The 26,942-nt window shown below is 31.6% G+C and overlaps 3 protein-coding genes across 7 annotated transcripts; 2 read left to right on the forward strand and 1 right to left on the reverse strand.

The window, feature by feature from the left end:
* Positions 1–4,559: 4,559 nt before the first annotated feature.
* LOC111287396 (BAG-associated GRAM protein 1-like) lies at positions 4,560–16,270 on the forward strand. Of its 3 annotated transcripts, none has more exons than XM_022877933.2 (18): positions 4,560–4,974; positions 5,923–5,973; positions 6,050–6,147; positions 7,373–7,448; positions 8,380–8,508; positions 8,613–8,659; positions 8,827–8,950; positions 9,095–9,211; positions 9,503–9,532; positions 9,632–9,731; positions 11,288–11,394; positions 12,734–12,877; positions 12,957–13,061; positions 13,452–13,598; positions 13,819–13,872; positions 14,955–15,018; positions 15,707–15,768; positions 15,873–16,270. In XM_022877933.2, exons 1-18 carry the CDS (start codon positions 4,756–4,758, stop codon positions 15,996–15,998), a joined length of 1,800 nt encoding a protein of 599 aa, XP_022733668.2. In that variant the 5' UTR covers positions 4,560–4,755; the 3' UTR covers positions 15,999–16,270. The 3 variants fall into 3 exon arrangements, with proteins under 3 accessions (XP_022733668.2, XP_022733670.2, XP_022733669.2); XM_022877935.2 differs by having other exon boundaries at positions 4,567–4,974; positions 5,904–5,973; XM_022877934.2 differs by lacking the exon at positions 9,095–9,211 and having other exon boundaries at positions 4,567–4,974.
* Positions 16,271–17,554: 1,284 nt separating this feature from the next.
* On the forward strand, positions 17,555–20,679 carry LOC111287121 (uncharacterized). Its single transcript, XM_022877369.2, has 4 exons — positions 17,555–17,803; positions 18,781–18,839; positions 19,703–19,884; positions 20,350–20,679. Exons 1-4 carry the CDS (start codon positions 17,626–17,628, stop codon positions 20,423–20,425), a joined length of 495 nt encoding a protein of 164 aa, XP_022733104.2. The 5' UTR covers positions 17,555–17,625; the 3' UTR covers positions 20,426–20,679.
* A 1,065-nt stretch (positions 20,680–21,744) lies between these two features.
* LOC111287122 (transcription factor bHLH153-like) lies at positions 21,745–26,686 on the reverse strand. Of its 3 annotated transcripts, none has more exons than XM_022877370.2 (6): positions 26,147–26,686; positions 24,363–24,486; positions 23,628–23,693; positions 23,316–23,381; positions 22,623–22,670; positions 21,745–22,282 (listed from the first exon to the last, which is right to left on the reverse strand). In XM_022877370.2, the coding sequence occupies exons 1-6, from the start codon at positions 26,164–26,166 to the stop codon at positions 22,130–22,132; spliced, it is 477 nt and encodes a 158-aa protein (XP_022733105.1). In that variant the 5' UTR covers positions 26,167–26,686; the 3' UTR covers positions 21,745–22,129. The 3 variants fall into 3 exon arrangements, with proteins under 3 accessions (XP_022733105.1, XP_022733107.1, XP_022733108.1); XM_022877372.2 differs by having other exon boundaries at positions 24,363–24,481; positions 26,147–26,684; XM_022877373.2 differs by lacking the exon at positions 23,628–23,693.
* Between the last annotated feature and the right edge of the window lie 256 nt (positions 26,687–26,942).

A 26,942-nucleotide genomic window follows, 5' to 3' on the forward strand; every position in this document is an offset into this window, starting at 1 on the left:
AGGGTCTTCCATGTAAATTTTTGTGTGCTTTATTTTTTATGCGTTATTGATTGTTGTCTATTACTGTAGGTTTATTACAATATATTACTTTTACGTTGTTGTATTTATTGTTTCAGGTGCAATAGAAATCAACTAGAGTTTAACAGGAAAGTTAAAAAAAGATAGATTTAATAGGATATGATCTCTATATAACTTTACATTTTTCTTTCCAGGGTCAAAAGATAGATACTACCAAGGTTTCCAGTCATCTTTTGCCTTTTTACATAGTAAACATTAAAAGCATTTTGTTTGCTCTGGATTGGACGTAATATTATATCACATCTAATAAATATTTAATTTTTTATAATTTTATATTTAAGTTGAATCCCTCTATTTATTTTTAATTAATTTTAAATTGGATATTTAATATGATATCAAAATTAAAATCTCTTTCTATTATCCTTTTCAAATCTATCACTTGATATTCAGATTGGATCATTTCATTTATTGTCAATTGATTTTAAGTTGAATACTTAATATATTACTTGATATATTAAATTGGATACTTAACATGATATCAAAATTAAGATTTCTTTCTATTATCCTTTTCAAATCTATTATTTGATATTCAGATTGAGTGATTTCACTTATTGTCAATTGATTTTAAATTGAATACTTAATATAGTATCAGAATTAAGATCTCTTTTTTATTGCACTTTCCTAATTTGAGTGATATCAAAATTATGATTTTTTTTCTTATTATTTTTTTCTTAATTTATCACGTGACAAGTTTTTATTTATTTATTTTTGTTTATACTTTAAAATAATGTTTTCTATATCTAACAAATATTTAATTTTTTGTAATTTTATATTTAAGTTAAGTCTCTTCAGTTATTACTAATTAATTTTAAATTAAATACTTCAACAATTTTTCATACTCTTGATGGTCAATTTTGGCTCCAAAAAATTTTATTTGCCTAGAATTGATCAGGTGGTGTTTGGGGCATATCATGTGAAAGCAAACTATGAAAACTGCAGACGCAGGTGAAGTGGCAAGATGTGCTGCTGCAGCTGCTGGCATCATTATTTTGCATTGTGACCCCACCCATTGAAGCATGCATTGCTACAGCTTCTTCTAGTGTCAACTCCATTATTTTTTGAGTTATAATTACATCAGGAGTAACAGGAATTGCTTCCTGTCTGTCCTTTGCCTCATTTTCTTTCTCAGACAATAGTTTTTCTTGCCAATGTCATCACATCAAAACTTGAAACTCTGGGTTGATTAAAGGCTTTAGTATCAGATTCTAGTTTCAGCCATGCAGATCATTAATAACAGGTTTTTTCTTGTGGAACCTGAAGCTTGAGTTGTACATTAAAAATTTTAAATTATCAAGTAAATACTACTCAAATACAGCATCAAATGGATTTTTATCCCCCACCCCACTCCTCTTATCTCCTCAATGCTTTATATTTTCCTTTTTATATAGGAGGTTATAGCTCGGAAATCGGATACAAAATTACAAATATTAAAATTTAAATCTTAAATCCGTTAAAAAAAAGTGATTGCAGTTTCCTTGGATTTTTTTTTTCACAACAATGATTCATTTATGACCATAACTATGATTTTCAACTTTGATGAGCTGATTTGCTTCAGCCACTAAACAGATTGAAGTAGACAACATCCTGTGGAATTAACTTTCAGTCATTTAATTCGAATTGAATTGATTACTTAAACCATACATTTCTGCAGACATTTTTTTTTTTAAGAAAAAGCTATAAATATTAAAAGCCTATAAGTTTTTAAAATTCAAAGAAGGAACAGATATGTCACTGGTGCATGCATCAATCACCCAGAAATTACTCCCTAACATAGCAAAACATTAAAAATTTTTTAAAGGAAATCAAATAGAACTAAAATCTAACAATCCTCCATGGTGCATTTAAAATGTGATCATAGCAGTTACGGATATAACTACCGATAGTTGTGCTCATCATCATTGTGATTTTTTTAAAAATTTCATAATTTATGTAGAACAATTTAATATAACAATATTTAAAATAATTTATAATATTTATAAGCTAAAATAATTTTAAAAAACAAAACAAAACAGCTAATTATAAAGATACAGTACAGTCAATAACGTTAAGCCGACCAAAACAAAACAGCTAAAACAAAAAAAAATGAAGTAGATAAACAGTACAGTCAGCTTTACCTACCCAACCAAAAAAAAAAAATTCCCTTCATCTCTAATTATACCCATATCATGTATTGCATACATATAAAAGTATGTACCAGAGACAGTAAAATATTAAGTTAAAAATTAATATAATACAATAGTAAAATATAAAAATAATAAAAAATACAAAAATAACTTAATTTTATCAACCACTTACATTACATTACGTATGTACCATGTATCGGGGGCCTAAAAAATCATATCCAATCTCATCATGCGTTGAGCTTGGGAAGGAATAATGGAATACGCCTTTATATGTAGTCACAAAGAATTAATAAGAAGAATTCTCTTTATCTATTTATTTATCAATTTGGGTCCAATTTTTGTGGAAGCACTCAAAAACAAATCCGATTGCTAGTATATTTATGTTATGTAAAATATTGATAATTTATGTATTTATTTTATGTTTTATATAAAAATTATATATCATAATTTATCTTGATACGAAAAATATAAAATATTTTTTTTATTTTTTAATTTAAAATAATTTTTGTTAAGATTTTAATCCAAGTAACTTTTTTTTTTTCATATTATTTTCGTAATCATATTTATTTTAAATGATCAAATGTGTTTGAAAGTCTAACTCTTTGCACAAAAAGATAAGATATACTTGTAGTCAAGTCAAATGTTTCTTATTTTCTAAGTCAAATAATATGTTTTCTATCTTCTCTAATCATTCTCATGGCAAATATTTTCAAAGCATAAGTTTGAAAAATGAAGGAATCATATGGAAATATGAGATGAAGATTTTCTAGATAAAATGGATTGATAGGTCTTATTTTCCAATAAAGACCAATATTTTCTAATCTAATTTCCTTCAAAGCTATCATTCAATTAAGTGAAAAGGATGTGCATTGACTATGCCTAATTCTATGGGACAAGTCACAACATAAGATAAACTAACTAAAGTTCAGTTCTTTATTGGATCGATTTTAAATATTTTCACATTATTTGTTGCATTTATTTTTAACGATTTGTGTATTTGTATCATGTAAAATATTATTATTCATATATTTATATTATATTATATATAAAAATATATATCATAATTCATATTAACACGAAAATATGAAATATATTTTTTAATTATATTAAATTTATATATAATTATTATTAAAATTTTAAATCATATTATTTTCATATCTTAGTTTTATATTGTGTTCATGTTACCATATCGTATTTTAAATTATGAGGTTAAGAATAAAAATTTTATTCTTGAAAAACATTTTATAAAATTCTAATCTTAATTGATATAGAAAAAACTCATATCCTTATCAATTGTACTAATCTTTGTGAGCATTGTTAATTTTATTTATAACTTTGAATACACATATAATATTCTAGATATTGTCCATATTTGTATTTTCTTTTCTACTATAACAATAAAACAAATAAGATTCTTAAAATTGTTTAAACTTTTGATTTCATTTGTTTGCAAGAGCTTCAAATTCAATATTTTTTTTCTTTGTTGTTAGTACAAATAAATTTAAGAAGTTGTGGGAAATTTAAAATATATTTGTGTTGTAAAATTAAAAGGACACTTAAATAAAATAACTCATACTAAAAATTATTGTTCAAATGATAAATATAATGCTTCTTAAATCACATGCCAATTAAATAAGTTACATTTATGATTAGAATTTAAAACTTATAATAATGATTTTAAAAACCAACAATACAGAATAAAAATTGATTCGATCTTAAAAAAATTATAAACCAAACTAATCGACTTCCTTAAAAATTAATAAAAATTAATCAAAAATAATAGAATTAAAATAAGTCAGTTGATTCAATCAATTTGATTGAAAAAAAACTAAATTTCTTTTATGATCTTTAATTTTGAACAATAATTTTATAATAGTTTTTACCAAATAAGACTCATCCTATAAATTTGCCACCAATTTTATATTTATCATTATTATAGATATAAATAAAAATATATTATTTATTTAATATATTAAAAATTTTATTAATTTAATTGATTTTGTTGTTGATTTTAAATATAAAAATAATCAAATTAATTGATTAAATTATTTTTTAAGTAATTATTATTCATATCAAATGAATCGAACCAAATTAAATCAATCGATCAAATCCATTTTAATAATCAAAGTCGTAACTATCAACTCTTCCTCTCCATTTCACGCGAAAACTAACTTTTCTATGTTATATTTTTCAAACTCACCGAACAAAAATACCCCTCAAACTCACCAAAACCACAAAACAAACAGGTATACATTCTGTTTAATTAGGAAAAACGTAAGGGTATTTACGTCATTACGAAATCTAATAACGATTTTTTGCAGGTGTTAAATGTCAAGTCTTTCGACCCTCCAACGGTCTTCACCTTTGACTCTGTCCCAAAAAAATGCTTTTTTCTAACTTTTTTTTTTGTCTGTACAAAATTGCAAATCAAAGAACCCTAATATAAAGCCCTTTCAATGTCTAACCAAAATGTTGATTAAATTCTTTTAATGTAATTTCATATAAATAATAATTACGGCAATAAACAAAGCGGAAATTTTAAGCAAATATATATATGATGATTGAAATGTCGTCGGCGGCGGCGGCGGAGGCGGTGGTGGAATATTTGGTTCCGTCGTGGTGGGAGATCAAAGTGGCGGTGGCCGCGTCGGTGTTCGTGATCGTTTCTTATTGGCTTTTTACATTCCGAGGCGGAGATGGCGGCGGCGATGGTGGTGATCGGTCGCAGCTTGTGGAGAATTCTGGGGACGGAATTCTTGACGATAAAGACAAGGTCAATCCTTTGACTTTTGTTTTTAGGTTGTTGTGGTTTTATTTTTGTGAATTTTATTTGTTTGTGAATTTTTCTTGTAGATGATGGCATTGAGTGAAGGCAAATTCGCGTCCTTTTTTTAGGGTTTGTGTTTTGGTTTTTTTGGGTGTTACTAATGGCATTAGTCAACGTCAATTTATTTACTTATTCCTTAATTTTGTTAGTTTTGGTTTCTGAGTGAAGTTTTTTTAATCTTTTTTCCTTGATAAGTAAGAATTGAACTTTTTTTTTTCCTATTTATCTTGAATTCTTCCCTTTTTATTAATGTAAATTTTAAGCCCTTGCTGTTAGATTTTTTAAATGAAGTTCAATTCATTTTCCTTATTTTGTGATAATTTTCTCAGTGGGTTTTCTTTTTTCTTTTTCTTTTTTTTTTGCTGGGGGGTTTTATTTGATTATTAATGGAATATATATTGTGTGCACATTTTTTAGAATAAAAGGGTCCTTTTCTGTGAATTGTTTTTTTATTAGTCTCTGTTTATGTGGAATTTTATAGATTTTTTTTAGGCAATATGGTGTTGAATAGAGTAAATTTGTGCAATATGATCCCTATATACCAGAAAATTGCTTAGTTTCTTCTTGTTATGTTGGCTGTTATTTATTGCTGGTAAAATTTCCAACAAGATGAGAAATTGATGGTTGTTGGAGTTTTCTCTAATGAAGGACAAAACAATCTCTCTGCTTGGCACCACACACTTTTTGGTTTATATGATACTGTCCGTTAAAAATATATATGATGTAATTTTGGTGCCATCCATTAAATGCACTGCTATAGCTGTTTAACTCAATGCCATATGTAAACATGAACATTTTCTATCTTATTCTATTGTAGTACAAAATGTTGTGTGTGGTCTCTTCACGGAGTAATTTTCCACTTCTTTGACATGCAGTTGTGCACTTATTTTGTAGATGGTCCAGTTGAAGGGAGATCTTCAGACCAATTCTCCATATCTAATCAAGGTAATTTGGGATTTTATTTCATGTAATGAGTCATGTTTTGAATCTGAAATGAGATTCTGTTTGTTTTCTTTTTAAGGTGGAATTGCTGGCAGCTAAGAATCTCATTGGTGCAAACTTGAATGGCACATCAGATCCTTATGCCATCATTACTTGTGTTTCTGAAAAGAGATTCAGGTTAGTTGTTTTTTTTTTTTTTTTCATTGTGAGTTTCTTAAGGTTGATGACTTCTGACTTTTTTAGCAATATTTGTTCATTTTAAGTTTTAGTTTTTTATGATTATAAGTAAGCTCTACAAGTAGCATACATGAGAAGCACTTACTGGGAAAAGTAACATTTTGCTTGCATAATAATAACATAGTACCTTTTTTTTTCCTTCTTATGGTTATTACCATCATAAGGGTACTTTGGTTTATTTTGGCTTTAGAGCACTTATGGTTGCCACTTACCGGTTACTGGATCATGAGGATTTTTTGAATTTATTTTTTAACTTTACCTTTCAGAATTTTTGTTTGTTCAAGATTTTTAGGTTTATAGTTACATTTTTAGTTCTTTAAGGGAACAGCGACATTTGTATTTGAGGTTAGTGTTATAAAGGAAAATAGATAGCTAGAGTTTTTTTTTTTTTTTTTTGGGGGGGGGGGTAACCTTTATATCATAAAGGCTCATGATTCTTCTTTCAAATTGTGGCACTTTTATGTTTGTAGTGTTTATTTAGATTTTGCATGTATGGTAGGTTATGATTAAGAGTCTAAGGCTTTTGGTAAAGGATATTCCATGGCAATGGCATTCTTGCTTGCAGATTGACATGGTTACTAAATTCTTGAAAACGCTTATGTGGTATTTATACGTAAACAACAAGGGCGATCTTCCAACAAAAAAGAAAGTGGCCTGTAGTACTTAATAATAGTTCAAATTTGGGAACAAGTAAAGTCCTTAGCCTTCTGCATTATACATGCGTGCATGATTTTCCTCATTCAAATTGGGTTGATGAAATTTCAACTATGGTGCATGGAAATTCGTCTGAAATCTTTAGGCTTAAGAACAGAGATAGGGAATGCATATGAAGTAAAACTAGTGAAAGAGTTAAGGACTGAGGGCTAAAAGACGGAGTTGTTTTTGTTGTTTGGATCCTTTGGTCTTTGGGACTGTGATATTCATAGATGTTTAGGTGAACCGGAGAAGCTTTATATGTGATACATGTATGAGCCTTAAATTATTGAAATTATATAGTTGGAAGGAATAACCATTCCAGTTCTTTCCAACATGCTGTATCTGGAGAAGTCAGAAATGGCCAGATATAGACCTTTGTACTTCCGCATAAGTCCTCTTATTTTTAAGTATTTTTATAAGAAATAAACAATACCTCTTTCTTAAGAATTTACTTGTGTTCCTGTTGCAGTTCAATGATCCCTGGTTCAAGAAACCCAATGTGGGGAGAGGAGTTCAATTTCTCTGTAGATGAGCTTCCTGTTCAGGTTTTCATTATAGTTTATTCTTGTTATAGACAGGCATTCAGACAATTTTCAGTTTACATTCTTTGTGGAACATGTATGCCACCCACATTGGCTTAGCTTAACTTCATGTGCTTTTGATTTAAATCAAATTATTTTATCACCAACAAGCAGCATTTTTCTTGTCTTCTTATTTTGATATACATTTTGTTGTCATTCTTGAGGCAAACTGATTGTATTTTTGGACTGCCAGATGCTTATCAGCTTTTGAAGTATGGTTTTAACCCATAGATGTATGATGGTTTGAATAATTTTTTCTTCTAAGGGTTGGAGAGAGACTAGGGCCTTGTTAAAAAAATGCACTCTTCATTCTTTTAGATTCTTTGATATGCATTTTATGCAGAAGCTCATGTGCCTAGTCTCATCCTGGTGGTGAGAAACCAGGTCTCTTTTGTTATTTTGTCTTTCTCTACATGTAACACCCTTTAAACCTTTTTATTTCTGTCTTAATGGAGCTTTTACATAAAGAATATCAACCATGCTTTAATGTAAATTGTTCGAAATTTCTTTATGGATCATTTGTGCTTTAAAGGAGCTATTTTCTATCAGACTTAGATCCCTGGGTTACCAATTTTACATTCGCTTGTTTTTACCAAGTTGCTGCAACATATTGTGATTATATCGTAGCTGTTCAAAGCCATTTAACATGAATGTCCCTAATAATTTATTTGTCAGTATTCCTCTCCCTAATTCTTGGCATTGTAATCAAAGGGAACTTTATTTATTGTAATTTGAGTAGCGAATGGCATAATTATAAGAAAAAGAGTGAGATAGAGTAATTCAATGAAGGATGCATTTATAAAAGATAAAGAAATGAAGACACCTCCATTAACAATCCTTTTTATTTTCCTATGTGGCATGGTTTGTCTAACAGAATCTTCTTACTCTCTTGCAGATAAATGTGACAATATATGACTGGGATATTATTTGGAAGAGTGCTGTTCTTGGTTCAGTTTCTGTTCCAGTTGAAAGTGAAGGTCAAAGTACCGCAGTATGGCATACATTAGATAGCCCATCTGGACAGGTGATCTTTTATTCCTAAGTTCTGTATTTATCTTATTTTTCTGGATTCTTTATATTATTTCTTACTTCTTATCAAGATGAATAAAAGGCTTTACTGCTTTTCAGGTTTGTCTACATATTAAAACAATAAAACTCCCTCTGAATTCTTCCAGGTATAACTTGCAGCTTCTGATACACACACACACTTAAAACAAAAATAATTGTGTTAAATTATTCTAGTTTTTGTTTCCTGTGTTAATCCAGTTAATGAAAAATACTGGGGGAATTATGTTTATTGTACCTATATATCATTGAATCGTTTGAAAGCTTTTATTGACAGGGGTATAAATGGATATGCTGGAGCTAATGCTCGAAGAAGGATTACTTTAGATAAACGAGGGCCTACCGTGGTTCATCAAAAGCCAGGGCCTTTACAGACAATATTTAACCTCCTTCCTGATGAGGTAAGTCTCATAAAAATGTATTTCTAGCAAGAACTATTTATAAATAAATTAGGCATCATACGGTTAGAGTAACAAATAGGAGTTCTTGGCCACCCCATTTCATCACTTCGAGCAGCAGGTTAACAAATAGATGATTTCTTTCAGGTTGTGGCACATAGTTATTCATGTGCACTTGAGAGGTCATTCTTGTACCATGGTCGTATGTATGTTTCTGCATGGCACATCTGTTTCCATTCTAATGTGTTCTCCAAACAAATGAAGGTTAGCTTGCCATTTTGGTGCATACTTTACCAAGGTTTATTCTATTAAATTTTGGTAACCTCTTCATAAGATATGCTTAAATTAATAGTGAGTTTACTAACAGCTCTATCCAGAGATATGTAGACTTTTACACATAAAAATCTCCTTATCCTCCTTCTTAAGGGGAAAAAAAGAGTAAACTATACAAAGATGGTAAAAGAAATTGTATAGATTTGACACCTCTTATGGTATTACAAAATGAAAATATAGGTTCAGTGTTTCAAATCTTAACAGTTTTTGTTTACATAACAGGTGGTAATACCATTCGGTGATATAGATGAGGTATACTTTGTTCTTCTTCTGATCAGAACTTCTTAAAGTTAGTTTCGTGACATAAAAAGAATTATTTGAAATGATTACATGTGTTTTTGTTTTATGCAGATTCGTAGGAGTCAGCATGCATTCATTAATCCTGCAATAACAATTATTCTTCGGATGGGTGCTGGTGGGCATGGCGTACCTCCATTAGGGAGCCCTGATGGTGAGTGACTAAATTCTTTATCCTAAATGCTTGGAAGCTTGAGCATTATACCTTTGGTATTGCTTTTTTACCATCAACATGGTACAAAATGTGGGCTAGTAATACATCCTTTAGTTTATTCAACTAATAGCTATTAAGTGGTGTTATCTCACATTGGCTCTTTAAAGTGTGCTATGGCTTTATATTCAGGTTGGACCTCTCCACCTTTATCTATTAGTTTTAGGTTGGATGTTTAACCCGTCCGGCTTCTACTTGTCTAAGCCTTTGTGGACTTTACTTTTCAACCATGGCAATACTTATGCATACCTCATACCTGCAACCAAATATAGTTTTGGCTCACCCTTGGGCTCACTGAACTGGGATTCTTTGGTGTTTCTTACTTTTGGAAAGATTGAATCTGATAGAAAATGTATCATATGGAAAACATTCTGCACTATGAAAGTGAGTGTGTTAGAACATGGAATGATTGAATTTATGTGTGGAGCTCATCCACTGTCGTATTATAAGGGGAATACAGGTCTTTGGTTTGTACAGCAGTTTTTCTTGGTGGTGTAGTAGGTTATGTGCTTATCATGCAATCATGTTTGGTACAACCTGTTTATATTTAGTTTCTATAGTGGCATTTAGAGATCTTTCATTGTGTTTTTGAAAACTTCATCTGTTATTTATTACTGCATCCTTTCTGACATTTGGTGCTTGCAGTTTAACCTAAGTTTATATTAGGTCTACATTTTTCAGGACAAGAGTTTTCTCTTCCTATTTGCATTTCTAATAAAAAATTTTGATCCTGGTTTTTAATATTTCTTATTTTAGCTTCTAAGTAATAATGAAGAATAAATATAAGATTCTCTAGACCTCAGAAGCTTGAAGCTTCTGAAAAGTTTCTCCTTCAGTTAGAACCTTGATTACATGCAAGGTTCATGTGTATCATGAAATGCCATAATTTCCCACTTTCCAACAATTTGTTGTCGTGGCTAGTTGTTTGACAAAATACTTAACCAATGCTTATTTCTCTCCTGCCTTTGCTGCAAGTTTGTGTACCACTTTGGTGTTGAAGTGCTGTCAAAATGGTTTGTCTACCAATCACGGGGTGGTTTCTTGGCAGATGAAAAATACTTAAATGTGGTTAAAAGATACTACTGCTGAATATAAATAACAACATTTTTTTTTCTTTATTATTTCTTATAAATCTGATTTTGATGGTTGTTTTGCATTTTCTGCTCAATATTATTTTCCAGAATAAAAAAAATACTTTTTTCTTTCTTTTGGTTGCATTAAAGAAAGATGCACTGATTTTACATTCTGAAGGAACACTCTTCTTTATCATTTAAATTACTGGTGCTTAAGGTCATTTATACAGATTGATGTCTTATACACTAGGGGTTTTTTCCCCTCTTTATTCAGTTATGGATTCAGAGATCTTTTCTTTCAAAGATCAAGTTAGTTTAGTACATCATTAGGAAGAATCCCATTTTGCAAGAGTAAGATTATGGTTTTAGAATGAATTGAGTAAAGGCGTGTTTATGTTGCTGGTATTTTTCTTTTGCCGATTTCAGGTAGAGTCAGGTATAAATTTGCATCATTTTGGAACAGGAACCATGCACTAAGAGCATTACAGCGTGCAGAAAAGACCTACCATGCAATGTTGGAAGCTGAGAAGAAGGTTTTCTTGCTTGTGCTCTGTGATATGTCAATTACTCTTTGGTTCTTTTGTTTTATTGTTAACTTATTGCTGAACTTTAGTCTGGATTATTTGATTATCATTTTGATATGGCAAGAAACATTAGTTCTCTTCTCATCCTAAGAAACAGCAAAATTTATAGGCAAAAGCTTTTCTTACTGCCCAAACAAGGGGCATTTAATATTCATTTAGTATTGAATTTGAAACAATCTTATTCACATTGTTTTCACCATCTGCTGAGAGAGAGAGAGAGAAGAGAATTTAGTCGCCAATACATTTTGAAGAAGCCATATATAGGTACTTTATTCTGTAATAGGTACTTGATTGAAAATTGGGTGAAAACTGAAGAGTTGTGCAGTAGAGTGGGTTGGAGAGGAGAAGTTTGCTGTACTCTGGGAGCTCAAGAAAGTAAGGTGGTAAAGAAGATAGGAAATTGGAAAATGTTAGTGCAGTATATAATTATTTATAGGCTAAGGAGTAGGGAAATGCTGGACTGTACTGTGAGGAGTAGGTTGAAAAATGTAAAAGAGGCAAAAACATGCTGGGAATATATGGCTGTAGAGATTGTGAAAGCTGAATGGTAAAAAGAAGTCCTTAACTGAATGATGTAATATAGTGTCTAGGGGGCACTGTCCAACCTGTGAGATGCCTCAATTATGTGTTTCAACTACTCAGGAATAGAGGTTATATAGGCGTATTAATGAGAATGTGATGGGTGGATATAATTGGTTGTGAATGCAAATAAAACAAAAGCTCCTTTATTTGTTGCTTTTGCCACTTGCTTTTGTGTCCTCAAATTGTTTCCTTCAAGTAAAAGCTAGAAAAATTATTCAATTATGTAAAGGAAACCTATGTGAAGATTTGAAGATTTTGTACTTCAAGGAACTCAAAGAATTGCTGAACTTTGTCAATTATGGTTTTAACTGATAATTTTTTGGTTGAATTGGTTTATTTTGACTGTAATTATTCATGGATGACCAACAGAGAAAGATCCTTTTCGTAGGGCATGCCAACATGTAGTGGAAACCCTTGTTAATTTGTTTGAAGTAATGTTGACTCACCTCCTTTCTTTTATCTAACTTAATATAAATGTAGGGAATTTTTTTCAAAATATTGCATTATTTAGCAAATATAAAATATTAGCGTGGATAATCGTTGATGCTATACTTCTAGGAGAAGAAGTGCACCATTTGATCCATAATAATACCTTTGTTTCTGGTGTTAGCCTTGCTTGCTTGTATTTATTCTTAACTTTTTTTCCCTCTGAACTGATTGATCAAATGAAGCAACTTTTTATTTGCTATATTTGGATGATATGTAGGAGAGAGAAGAATCAGCATTGCGTGCACATAGTAGCTCTATTAGAGGTAGTAGAAGGCAAGCTAAGGCTCCCGAAGATAATGCATCTAAAAGTGAAAAACTACAAGTTTTTATCAAAGAAGAGGTTCTTGTTGGTATCTACAATGTATACATCATCCCTTTTCCTGCCTTCGTTTATTATATTGTGAATTGGTATATACGTGATTCACAAATGTTTCCTGCAGGATGTATTTCCATGCACCGCCGAGCAGTTTTTGAATTTATTATTAAGTGATGACTCTAGTTTCACAAATGAATATCGGTCAGCACGGAAGGATACAAATCTTACAGTAAGCCTAAGATCATTTTAGTATTCCTCCATGCTTATTCTGTTAAATATGCCTTTTGTTTTATTGTGCATTTTATGCTTATATGCTCAAGTCTTAAAAGCATTGGTATTTATTTGTAAAATGTGATTGTTGAGTTTTAACTGGGAATGGATACAAAAGGCTGAAAAATTCAAATAACTGTTACTCGCTTTAAACATCTCCAAAATTTTGGATGCTATGAACTTGACCTCTTTTCACTCATAGAAATTGGTTAAACATCTCCAAAATTTTGGATGGTATGCACTTGACCTCTTTTCACTCATAGAAATTAGTGTTAATCTTCCCAAGATTTTTTTCCTCTCTAGTTGGATGAATTGGAAGTTTGTACTCACTCTCCTATGCTACTTTCAGATGGGACAGTGGCATGCTGCAGATGAATATGATGGTCAGGTGAGAGAGATAACATTCAGATCCATTTGTAACAGTCCCATGTGCCCTCCAGACACTGCCATGACAGAGTATCAGCATTCTGTTTTATCAGCAGATAAGAAAAAGCTTGTATGACCTCTTTGCTCATCCATTCTGTCAATTCTTATTCAATAATAACATTGGTAGTAGCTTTTACTATTCTTTTTAGTATAAAGTTGCCTCACTTTCTTCGTCAAAAAATTCATTGCTTGTGATAGATATGCCTTTTTTGCATCTTTCTTCAGATTCTATTGCAGATTCTATGTTTGTTTCATTTAATTGAATTAAGTCAATTTCTCTCTTCATGTAGGTTTTTGAAACTGTACAACAGGCACATGATGTTCCATTTGGGTCCAACTTTGAGGTATGTAACAGCCGGACATATTGCTTCTGGGTTTGAAATATATTGTTATAGATCCCACAGGCACTTTGTTGTGTGCACTGTGCAGGGCCCCTGTCGGCTGTGGTCTTGTCAGGGGTTCTGCAATTAATATTTTGCTTCTCTCTTATTGTTTTCTGGTTGATAAAATTCCTCTCACTGCAATGAATAAATAAATTAACCTCTGACCCTAACAAACATCACAGATAACTATGGATGGTTATTTATTACAACATCCTCCTCCATTTATTGTCCTGTAATTTGAGGAAAAGAAATTGATGTTTGGCTCTGATAGGAACAGATTAACCTCTTGCTGAAATCATTGGTACTACCATATGTATTTTGTATCTGTATCAACAGAGATATGTACTGCAATCATAACTAACATCAGAATTATGGATGCTCATCAGCTCAGCTGCCCCAAATGAAAAGCCCAAAACATATCATCACCTAAGTTCTATCAAGAGGGAAATTGCAGCTCATTGCGGAAGGCATTTTCCTTTTGAATTGGGACATTAGTCCACTTGCTGGCTTTTCTTGCATGTTTTTGTTCATCTACTTGCCTGCATATCACCCTTAGTGGTATTGGTCATACTCTGTTACCTACCTTCTAGCATTGCCTGTTATTCCCTAGCTGATATAAAGCGGGGAATAAAAGAAGGCAAACCAAGGGGCAAAGGCTCTCCCACGACTATATGTGCTATGTAGTCTGTTATAGCATCAGATATTTAAATGAGTGGCCAGATCTTTCAGCTACAAGGAAACCCATATTGCAGGTCATTTTCTTGCCATTATGTACAATGAAGTTTGGACCAAAATAGTATTGATGGCTTATATTCTTGGATATTATATCATAATATGCTGTATATACCATATGGTATGAACAGTTTGGTGTTTTAAGAAATTTGGGTTCAGTTTGAGTAACATTTCTAACCTCTAGGAAGAATTATATACATGTGTGTGTGTGTGTGTGTGTGTTGAGGATGATTATATCTCATGTTTTTGTGCTATTATTTATTTTTAGCTTCTAGATTATCAGTGACATCATTTTATTTTTGCTGAATCAGGTTCATTGTCGATGGTGTGCAGAGAACAATGGTGAAAATTCTTCTATTTTAGACATAAAAGTGGGTAAGTTTTCTGTTGGCTTTTATCTCTTGACAACCTTTTTACAGTACATATCGAGATGTATTGGTTCTTGGGCCACACATAGGGAGGTAACCCTCTCCCATCCCATAAAATCACACTCGTCCCTTCACATGATTTAATCTGAGACCTCCAAATTGGAGTCTTTAAGTTCTAGTTGCTAGGGTGTGTCCCTTTGGACACATCTCTTGACAACATTTTCCCGCTTTAGTTGTACTCCTAATAGAACTATTATTGAGAAATGGTCTTTCAATCCCGTCCTTTACCGCAAAAGATGAAGGAAGAAGAGAAAAGAAGAGACTTATGTCCCATCCATGGTTTTCAATATACCACAACATGAAGTTTAACTCTTGACAGTCTTCATTAAAGTAATAAAGACGTCCGCTACTTTATTCTAAGGTGATTAGTGTACATTGAAGTTAGTCTATGATAGAATTTTAAGAATTTTAATGGCCTTAAATAGAGTTAGAGATAGATGAAAACTAATTAAAAAACAGAAAACAAAGCGAACAAAGTTTGACCCTCGAGTTATATAAAAGTACATTTGTCAGTCTATGATGAAAGTAACGGACATTGGAGTGGATCCTTTCCCATTAAAGTGTCCTAGTTTGGAACATTATATTTTCTTTGTCTGATCGTCAATGAATTATACTAAGGTGGTGTTTCAATACAGGTGCACATTTTAAGAAATGGTGTGTGATGCAATCGAAAATTAGGTCAGGCGCTATCAATGAGGTTAGTATAGTGGACCATCTTCACTGATCATATTCATGAATTCCATTCTCTGAAAACTTTTTCGAAGAGGTTGAATTTAATATTTTTGCCATCTTTCTGTGTAGTACAAGAAAGAGGTGGAGTTGATGTTGGATGTTGCCCGTTCATATATCAAGTCACATACTGCCGGTGGTGAGACCAATAACTCCGCATCCTCGCCCTCGGCCATCCAAGAAATCAGCCAGCACTGAACTAGGGTAATTTCTTTCCTCACTTTTTATCATATAATTCCTTCTTTCTTTCAATATATGTAATGTAAAATTCATATAGAGCAATGGCCTAGGTGTATAATGTAACTTAATCTGGTCTCCTTAGAAGGGAAGTAGCAAGGGGGTTGTTCTTGTAATGCATTTTTCCATGTTAATGGGCTAATGGCAACAATAATTTTAATATTCAACAAATTTCTATTGTTTCTTCATAATTTATATATGTAAATAAAAATACAGGACTATTTGACAGCCAATTTTATTTTTTGCATTTGATTGGCATGATTCAGCCGGCTGCTTGTTGCAAAGCTTATACAATTAGTGTTACCAAACAGCCATGATCTTACGATATCTAACTTCCAAGCTAGATGTTCATCATGTTGGAGTCTATGGTTTTTGTTTAATGATTTTGGAAGATGCGAGGATTCGATTCCATACGTTTTTTAGTAGGTATCGTCGAGACAAATGGTCGTGTGCCACGGCGTGTATAAAACATTTACCCTTCACAAATAAATATTTCAAATTTACCATTAAATAAGCTTCCAATGAATTCATAAATTTAAAAAATAATTATAAACGATATATTTATTAATTTACATGTGTTTTATTACATAACTAACACTAATTTTTGAGAGTATTAATTGAAATTATATAATATAAGATAAATTTTTTTAAGATTATGAATTAAAAAATATTTCGAGTAACAAATTTAAAAATAAGCGAGAATTAAAATACAAATTAAATTTTACTTTGAAATCTCATTTGCTTTGTTTTTGAATCCAAATCTGTAGTCTCAATCTAACATGACTCAAAATTTAAAACCTAATTACCATTTACTATTTACATTGTTAAAATTAGAAATGTAATGGAGTAAATATTTATTATTTTTGAGATATTTTTATTGGCATTCATTTAATATTTATAATACCTAAATTTATTTAAATATTTATTTAAGTTTAATATCATTATTTAAATCTGAATTCATTTAAATAAGTATTATTTATTTAAATATTCGAATTCATTAAAATATTTATTTATTTAAATTTTTTATCAAAATATAAAATAAATAAAACTCTAATTTAAAAGTCAAATTTATAGATTTTATATATTTGATATATAAAAGGATAATTAATTTAGATACGAATTCGAATATTTATTATTTTTCATTAAAAATAAAAATTATTTTTAAGATTTAAAATCTTTAATTATAAAATTTTATAGATTTGACATATATAAATAGATAATTAATTCATATACGAATTTAAATATTTATTATTATTTATTAAAATTTAAACATATTCAAATATTTAATTTTAAAAAAAAACTATCTGTATTCGAATTAAATTCATCATAAATAATAAATTTTTATATGAATTCATTAATTATTCGATTATAATTATTTGAATATGTCGTATACGGATTTGATAATAATGGATACCTTAGTTAAAATAACCTTTAAGCTGAACGACATCGTTTTTCTTTTGTTATCAAAATTCATCAATACGGATTGCTTTATAAGAGAACCTCTTCCCTGTTTGAAGGAAAGGAAGAGACTCTCAACTCCGAAGAGGAAGACTCGTGGAAGGAAAGAAGTTCTGAGAGCGAGATAGAGATGTTGAGAAACATATTATATTATTTTTTATTAATAATTCTTGTAATTTCATCAGCCGCCGTGATTGTATCATCGTCAAAAGAACAGCTAAGCTCAAAGCAATGTGAGGATCTGGGTTTCACGGGTTTAGCCCTTTGTTCTGGTTGCAACACTTTTTCTGAGTATGTCAAGGACAAAGGTATTGCATCAACGCCCTTTTCAAAAAAATTTACCATTTTGTCAAATTTTTTAACTTGGGTTTTCATTGTTTTAGTGTTCAAACGCCTTGTTTGATTAAATTTTGGAAATTTTAAGGTTTTGAGTGTTTAGTGAATTCTTTGGATTGTTTTTGGTGTTATATGTTTGGGTTTCCTTTTTTCTTTCTGGGTTTTGATTTTATGATATCAGGCGGCTTTGTCTGATCTTAAATTGGGAGCAATGATGCATCGATTTTGATACTTTTGCTAGGTGCAAAATAGTGAAGCTCTATGTCATAAGGTCAAATTACAAATAACCATCATAATTCTTTATATCAAGCATCTTTGTAGGTGGATGCAACAGTTTGAGTAGTTAAAAAAATTAGATTTTTGTCAGCTTAAGATCCAGTTTTCTTAAAATTTCTCAAGTTGTGGCGCTGGTTCTATTGAAAACTTTAAATTTTGTAAAGTGATTATAATTTTAATACGACATCTATTGTTTCGGTTTAATGAAGTTTGGCTTTACTATTTTTGTTACTTTTAGGAAAATCATAGCTAAGCAGAAGGTACAGTTTTATTGTTGTTAAATTTACTCTGGCTCCTTTTGTGCAATCAAAATCCTTACAAATAGAACTATATGTTGCCTTGCCTTCTGTACAAAATGAAACTGCCTTGCGATTCTGCTGTTTTATGATGTCACTGTCCTTGATGTGGTAATATTATCATGTAAAAGGGCAATGAGTATGCTGAAACATAGCATAATAGTTTAAGGTGGGAAGACTTTGTGTGATGTAGCAAGAACATTGTGTGCAAAGTGCAATGCATTTGATTAACAAAAAAGGAGTGACACCAGAGATTTTAAAGAACACAGCTGTTCTGTTGTGGTTATGCTACATATTAAACTCAACACTAAAGAGCAGTTAATTGACAAATGCATTACATGCATCAATCTGGCTGTAACTATATGTTTTGATTGCAGAGTTGATATCTGACTGCTTGAAATGTTGCACGGAAGACTCAGATGATTCTATTACTAAGGTATGAAATATGCTTTGAAGATGGGTTTTTGTTTTTTTTTTTTGGCGCAGGAGGGGTTCAAAATTTTATTCTTTAATAGATTTTCAACCACCCTTGATGTTCTCTAAATCTCTCTTACACTTCATCCTCCTTTAATTTTTTTTTTCTTTAAAATAACCTTTATCAGTGCAATGTTTTCTAAATTGCACCTAGGGGAAGTCTGTTAACTCTCAGGTTAGATTGAGTTGTGAAAGGGAGGATGTAGCTGTCTAGCAAAAGAGTTAATGGATTTTCACATTGTTATTGAACCTTTAGCAGCCATGTTCTCTAGCATGTATAATACTACTGCAGGTACCTCTGATAAAATGACATTCTTTTTTACCTTAGTAAATATTAAGGGTTTCAAGTTTCTTACTGGACTTTGCATGTAAGAACATGTAAGATGTTCTATCTTCTTTCCAAAATGCCTTTAACCAACAATTGTATTCTAGATCATATAACCACTAATTCCTCAACTATAGTTATCATGAAGTGTAGGAATCCCCATAATTCTGTCTTGTTCATAATCCTGCATTTTTTAGCTACTCATTTGATTTTGGTTTTCTCCTTTCTTTCAAAAAAAAAAAAAAAAAGAATGGTATTTATCCCCAAAAAGAAAGGGGGAAAGGTGGAAAGTGAACCATGTGATGGGACTGCAGAACAATAAGAATCTAATTCTAGATACTGATATATAAAAAGATAACGATCTATTGTTTCTATATTATTCTCAATTACCTTTTCATTTTTAGTGGGAATATATAAGTTGTTTCTTAATTTTGGTATTGCATGCTGTGGTGTTTCTTTTTCTAATTTCTTAAGTCACTTCTAAATTCATGCAATTGCAGATTACATATTCAGGTGCAATATTGGAGGTGTGCATGAGGAAACTGGTATTCTATCCTGAAATTGTTGGTTTCATTGAAGAAGAGAAGGACGAGTTTCCAACTGTTAAAGTTCAATATCTTTTCAATTCTCCTCCCAAGTTGATCATGTTGGATGATGAGGGCCAACATAAGGAAACTATAAGGTTAGGTGCTTCTATTAATGCAGTTAGCTCATGTTGAAATCTTGAGATGCAATATCCATTGAATAAAGAGGAATTTACTTCGACAGATTACTTTGGCCAAACTCATAATAATGCTCACAATTTAAAGTTTGGTACTTAAACTCAACATCTAAGCATGATTATCCTTCCCCTACCCCTTCGGTTTCCTCCCTTTTTGCTCACCTGCAAACTAATTAGAAAGAAAGCATTCGAATAAATATGATATTTGTTTATGCAACGAATTTTGTCTTGGTATCCTTCAGATATGCATAGCATGCAGAAATGCACGAGATTGAGGATGACAACTCTATTATTACTTTTAAAATTCAGCCTTTTTTTAAGACTTAGAAAACAATGCTCTCCCACCATTTTTAGTTTGCATTATTCTTGCTTCCATTTGGTGAAACAATAAGTCTCCTACTTAGTCCTTCTATGGTTTTTTTGCAGAATCGACAATTGGAAACGTGAACACATGCTGCAATTCCTGCGAGAGAAAGTTAAACCTAATTCAGCAAGCTCATAGACCGATTTTATTCATTCACATTCCAGTGGTTTCAAGGCAAAGTAAATTCTAATTCAGCAAGATTGCCGGATTTATTTGTGTAAAACCTTAGTCATTTTTACATCTTTTGCTCGGATACTACTATAAAATGAAGTGACATGAATTAAGCTAGGCCTTAGTAAGGGCTCATCTATCATGTCCTTTGACGGGATTCTAATTGAATTGGATTAGCTGTATTTTGGCCGGTTGGTTAAAGTTGATAACATTTCCTGTCCTATCCCCTTTTCAGGTTTTACTGGCTAAGATAAGGTTTACTTCAGTTATGTTTGTATATGTATATGGTATAATGTCTTCAGGAGGCTGCATTAACACGGAGTTCAAATAAGAATGGAGATTTCACTTCTGAAAATTGCTGAACCAGGGGCACCAACTTCTGCAGGTAGGAAGAAAAAAGCTTGAACTCATTAAGCTCTAACAGTTCCTGATTGAAGTGGTTTTCTTTTGTTCGAAGATCAGGAAATATAGACAGGCAAAAAAAAAAAAAAAAAAAACCTAACGAAGATGCGTGGCAGTTAAACCATGCCTTTACAAAGTGTTGAGTATGAACTCAAATCTTTTAAGACTTTTGTGCAATTTTAGGTGGAGATAGTCTTATGGATCACAGGTTATGCAGTACGTAACCATGTCTTGCCTGGGCCAGTGACCAAACTGCACCCTGCAAGGAACTTTTAACAGCAGAGCAAAAAACTATGACTTGAGAGCAGCAGGCCAAACTGTTCCTTAATGCCATTGTTGAATTTTTGAAGATACTGCCAATTCAGATTGTTTTCACTTCTCTGATAATGTGAATGCATTTCAAAGAAAGAGCTTTCTAAATTTAAAACCATTTTCCAACTATGAGTTTTACGTTTTAACCCTATTTTGAGAGGCAAGGGTTCTTAGAAAGGGTAACCCCCTAAACTGACCATAGCTTAGCGCATTAGTTGACTTGGCTAGTACCTTGAACATTTGGACATCATCAAATGCAGCTCAGAAAACCCTCATTCTTCCCTCCATCTGGTCATTTAAGTTTGGGAATTACAAAGATAAAACTCTTCATGAAAAATTTAAAGATCAAAACATTCGAATATTTGATTCAGTGATTGATGCTTGATTGTCTTTTCCCAAATAAAACAAAATAAAAGACTTTGATAATCATTAAGGAATTTAGATCCCAGAGTTAATTTGCAACAATTTGGAACCCACACATTCTTTAAGCACAAATCTTAACTAGTGAGGCAATAATGCATAAATTAACTCAGGCAGTAAGTCATGAGGTTGACTAGAACCCATATGATTCCTTAGGAAAAAAGACCGGACAGCTTCATTAACCATGGAATTCCCCTTCATATATTAATAGATACAATTTAAAGTAGTCATTCAACTAATGTTCACCGATATACATTTTACATCACATGATCAGGAGAGAGAAAGAAGTTTTTATACTTGAATAGATTGAATGCGGGTTGCTCCCGGCACCTGCTTAAAACTAGAAAGGTCCAGGACTGCATTTAGATACACAATTCTCCCAATCAAAGACTAATAATTTTGCCTATCATCATCCTATCTTAGTACATCATCTATATAAATTTCCTGGGAAAATTTTGCATATTCAATGATAAGTTGGTTACCTTCTAAACCACTTTAGTGGATTTCAAAGCCTTCCAGTTGCTGTGAAATAAAATGTCAATTGAATTGTGAGATAGCCTTGTTAAATTTAGCAGATGTGGACTTGATGGGAGCCCAAATATCAGCACCATTGCTCCGAGCAACTTCAACAGTATAAGAGATTGGAACAAGACATAAACCTCGGTTTCCCAGGCTATAATGCTCTACATCCTGGAAGAAAAATCAAATCCATTTCAAATCCATCCATAACATGTCTATATAGTGTTTCAATATAACCGGTGTTTCAACAACACAGAAATCAAACCAAATCAATTCCATAAATAGAGATGACTAGGGTTTGAACATATAAGAACAGCTCATATTGTTATCCTGAATTTAAAGGTGATTTGATCCCCATGGTTCTCAAGAGGCATTGTAAAGAGCTAGTTATGTTTTCAGACATTACGAAAAATTCTCTATAAAAACTTTTTTATCTTCCTGGGAAGATGCTAGTTGGATCATCTTCAGGTTACATGTCCAATTTGTTTACCAGGGTCCATTTAATGCTTACCTGCATATTATTTGTTGGTGTGGTTTGGAGATATGGAGCACTCAACACCTGAAACAAACCCCAAAAACACAAACGCCAAGAAATTTAAAGTTAAAATTGCCATTTATACATAAAAGTAAATTTCTCTACAGACAAGAAAAGGGTTTCTGACGGCACACGTATTTACAAGCATCATGGAGATGAATTCCATACAAATTCAAGTTCTAACTTAAATACCACAAGCATATCACTCCACACTTGGTCATAGCCATTAATAATGTTCCATGATCTTTAAAAGGAAAAAACAATGCTTTCTTTCATTTTCACTCTCCTCATTTCTTTTCTTTGATATTCACTTTTGTTTCCCCTTTGAACATTGCCTAAGACTAACCTAACACTTAAAAGCTCCTCCTGACATTTTTAAGTTGGTCAAAGCTTGAATCGCTTAAAATTGTAAGCTAAAGTTGTTCAAAGTTCAATGCTGTACTGAGTCTGCAACTGTTAAATCTCCCAGGTCGCATGTTTAAATTAAAAAACAAATCGGCGGATATTATGAGTATGCCTAATCAACAATCTGGACAACTCTAGGCAGTATGCATATTGTTTGGAATTTGCAATTGCTGATCTTTAGAAGCAAGCATTTAAAATTTGTAATTAGTACTAACTAATATGCATGCAAGGATAATTTAAGTACAACAGGCAAGAAAAACAAACCTTAACTTGTTCATGAAGAAATCGTATGTATTCCATTGCCTCCAGGAGGACAGAAGCTGTATCTGTCTGCGATTAATCAAAAAGAGCTTCACAGTTTTAGCAAGATAGGCAACTTTATTAAAAGTCATAACAAATGCTAAAATACAACTATAGCATCACCATTCAAGTTTTTTGTGGATTAAAAATATTATACTTGACTTTCAACGCAATTTCCACCAGAAACAACCGACTAAAGTCTAAATGTTGATGTCTAGTACTAGCACTATATAAAGTATTGCCAATCCAATGTAAACAATTGATTGCCAATTTTACCTTTCCATATGGTGAAACAAGCTGCTGCAGAGCGACAACATGTTCACCAAGCTTCTCTTTCCTATCCTATTGCCAGAAAGTGTAAATTAAGATTAATATTAGCAACAAACACATCACATAATACATACCACTTACTATAGTACATAGTGAAGATATGAAGAGATAAAACTCTGCATGTCTAGAAACTGAACTAACACCATTGATTAATAAATAAGTAATAGCTGAGCATGCATTTGGAAGCATCTTTGGAAGAAAATGCCTTCCCATATGACCCCTAAAATAAGTACGAAAAGAATGTATGTTATGCCTAGAGTATATAAACTAGGCACCTTGTTTGAAAGAACATGTGATCATCATCTTACTAGTTTCAAATAAAAGTTTGCATAGGTTTTCAGCACAAGATAAAAACAGAAAATTATATTGATTTCATAGACAGTGACATGATTAAAACAAACGCACAACAAATAGGATGAACTACTAGATATTTTGAGAAGAGATAATTGGAAGAACCAAACAAATGAGTTGATCTAGGAATAAAAGGGAAAAACGTAGAAAGTTACATGTAGCTAACCCCTGCTAATGGGGATTAAACTATAGTCAAACTGAATTGATTTGAGTACCCCATCACTGTTGGGAGTCTTGATACAAGATATTTGTTTAGTATAGCTATGAAATGAATGTGGAAGAATGTGTCACTGAGAAGAGATACAGTGTGGAGTAAAGATGGCTAAAAACCTTTGCGGAGATAGACATATCAGCCTTCTGCCGTTTGGATGCCAAAGAAGAGAAACTGCTATGGTCAACCGAGCAAGGTATCCTTTTGTTTTCCATCATCTTTCCAATATCGATCCCTTCTTCACTAGTTTAAAACAGAAGAAAAAATCACTCACTGAAACAATAACAGGCAACAAACATATAGCCAATCTTCATCCATGTGATTCCGTTCAGCCAGCTGAACAGTCTTGAAAAGGATAATAAAAATATCTAAGACAGTAAGTTAACTAGATTGAAGGACCATGATTACCGTAAAATATTCATTGCAATAGTAGAAGATCATCTAATCAACAATTGTCAACTTTGAAATCAAGGCCATGTTACTAATGTGACATGGAATCATCCATATAAGCATAATTAAATCAATGATTCAAACTTTCTACCATATTTTCCATAAACATTCAGCTCAGTCAAGTTTAACAAAAGAAATGCAAGAGCAAAATTAAAACAGTCAACACCAATTCAAAAAGGTTTTGGTCAAATGAATAAAGAGGAAAAAAAAAGTCTAATCTAATGTTAGTAGGTTACCAATTGCTCCTGTCAGTTCTTAGTTAAACAAGAAGAAATTGAAGGCAAAACAAAATGCATAAAAAGGAATATAGGAAAGCTTGAGGCCTTCTTGAGAAGGGTGATTGGTCCTTTGCCTTTGGACATCGGATAAAAGCATCTGTATATATAAAAATGGCAAAAGGCCACCCCTGTAGTTAGAGGCTTAGAGCAAAGAAGAAATTCGATACTGCATTTGAGTCGTTGACCATCAATGAAACTTATTTTGGTCAGTGAAGTATCCAAGGTAGAATACATCCAATTTGGGCATACAAATGACATAATCTCATTACCAGTACAAACTTAAAAAAATCATACGTTATATAAGCCGCATGGGATACCATTGCAATGTTTGAATATGATAAACGGAAAAACATCTTGCTTGGTCAGCAGATAATCATTCATTCATAGACCAGAGACATAGTTTTATAAACAATCCATTCATTAATGTAATCACAACAACATGATTAAAAAACAATGTCACCATAATTAAGAAATAAACAGTTGCGAGAATCAATGAAAACACTGTAACCTACTTACCTAAAAAATGAAAAGCAATAAATAAATAAATAATGCATGTAATAAGAATAATTCTATACACCGGCAATACGTCATAGATATAAACTTACAAACCAGTACCATCAAATGGACGGTGGAAAAAGCTCCAAGCTTCAGTAAAATAGTACATACATAAATGAATTTGGAAAAAAACACAGTGATCATTTCTGTGTGTGCGATTAACTAATGAATGATATTTTGTGGGCCCAATTGATGAAAAAAGATTGAAAAAATCATGCATGAATGAACCATAAATACATCTAATTTGCAATTGCAATCTTCTCATTCCTTCAGTTTAATTCCAAAGAATAACTCAATGATACCAACCAAAGATTATTTTACTTAACAAAACTACGATTAAACAAATAATTTCAAGGAAATATTACTAACATTCAAGCATACAAACACAAAGCAACAGAAGGAAGCATTCTCAAGGGGGGAAGAAAGAAAAAAAAAAAAAAAGTAAATCCAATTTCATGCAAATCAGAGAAGCATTCCAAATGAAAAAAAAAAAAAAAAAAGGTTAATGGTTACATATTTTATTGAATTAACATTACCAAACAATGAAACAAAGCTGCTTTGAAGCAAAAGAACAAGTAAAGAAACCAAAAGGAAACACATATAGGAATTAAGCAACTCACCAAGAACATAAAGTCTGCATGGCTAAAACAGCTCAAAGCAAAATCTCAAGCCTTTTACTATAAGTTGAAAATCTTCAATACCCAACTCAAGAAAACACCCAAATTGAACCAAAACTTTTCTTAAGGCCGAAGTTTAAGGCTTTATGATTCAGTTTCCATTTTTTTCAACCAAAAAAAAAAGTCCACAAAAATTACAAACAGCAAAATTTTTTTTGGGGACTCAAAACTGAAACTTTATTTATTGCCAAAACTTGCCAGTTTTTGCGTCTAAAAGTTTAAACTTTAATAAGAATCAAAATTTTTTAATCCCAAAATGCAAAAGTAAGCTTAACCCAACACTGCTGAAGGCTCAGGGAAGCTGAAAAAGAGTGTGTATGAAAAGAAAAAGTTTGGGAAACAGTAGGAGAAGAAATGGGGTTAGTGAAAGAGTCCTTTTATGGTTTTTGAAGCAATAAAATAAATAAATTGTGAAAGGAAAAACCAAAAAAGAAAAGAAAAATTTTTTAAAATAAAATATTTGCGAATATGTTGCTCTTGTGTTCTTGTTTGACAGCTAATATCCAACCATGGAGCCCAAAGGAGATAAGAGTAGTTGACTTAACCTTAGATTTATTGGCCATTTTTCTAACCATGGTTGAAACTTGAAAGTGACTTTGAAATTGAAAACCTTCACCTCTTCTTTTTTCTGTTAACTGCCTTGGCTTTCATCAATTACATTATTTCTTTAATTAACAAAAAAAAAAACTCAATAATTGAAGATTAAAAAGAAATAAAATAAAAAATTTAATTCAATTAA

The sequence above is a fragment of the Durio zibethinus genome, chromosome 4, assembly GCF_047325235.1.
Source record: "Durio zibethinus cultivar Kanyao isolate XHJ-2024 chromosome 4, ASM4732523v1, whole genome shotgun sequence".
Taxonomy (NCBI): domain Eukaryota; kingdom Viridiplantae; phylum Streptophyta; class Magnoliopsida; order Malvales; family Malvaceae; genus Durio; species Durio zibethinus.

Excerpts from the sequence above, each read along its gene's own strand:
- LOC111287122 (XM_022877370.2), bottom strand. The coding sequence starts at position 26,166 with ATGCAGACTTTATGTTCTTG. Across the intron at positions 22,671-23,315 it reads TTCTTCATGAACAAGTTAAG|GTGTTGAGTGCTCCATATCT; the intron begins GTTTGTTTTTCT and ends GGTTTGTTTCAG. Across the intron at positions 22,283-22,622 it reads CACCAACAAATAATATGCAG|GATGTAGAGCATTATAGCCT; the intron begins GTAAGCATTAAA and ends TTTTTCTTCCAG.
- LOC111287121 (XM_022877369.2), top strand. The coding sequence starts at position 17,626 with ATGTTGAGAAACATATTATATTATTTTTTATTAATAATTCTTGTAATT. Across the intron at positions 18,840-19,702 it reads CAGATGATTCTATTACTAAG|ATTACATATTCAGGTGCAAT; the intron begins GTATGAAATATG and ends ATGCAATTGCAG. Across the intron at positions 19,885-20,349 it reads CAACATAAGGAAACTATAAG|AATCGACAATTGGAAACGTG; the intron begins GTTAGGTGCTTC and ends GTTTTTTTGCAG.
- LOC111287396 (XM_022877933.2), top strand. The coding sequence starts at position 4,756 with ATGATGATTGAAATGTCGTCGGCGGCGGCGGCGGAGGCGGTGGTGGAA. Across the intron at positions 8,951-9,094 it reads TTAACCTCCTTCCTGATGAG|GTTGTGGCACATAGTTATTC; the intron begins GTAAGTCTCATA and ends GATTTCTTTCAG. Across the intron at positions 9,732-11,287 it reads TCCATTAGGGAGCCCTGATG|GTAGAGTCAGGTATAAATTT; the intron begins GTGAGTGACTAA and ends TGCCGATTTCAG.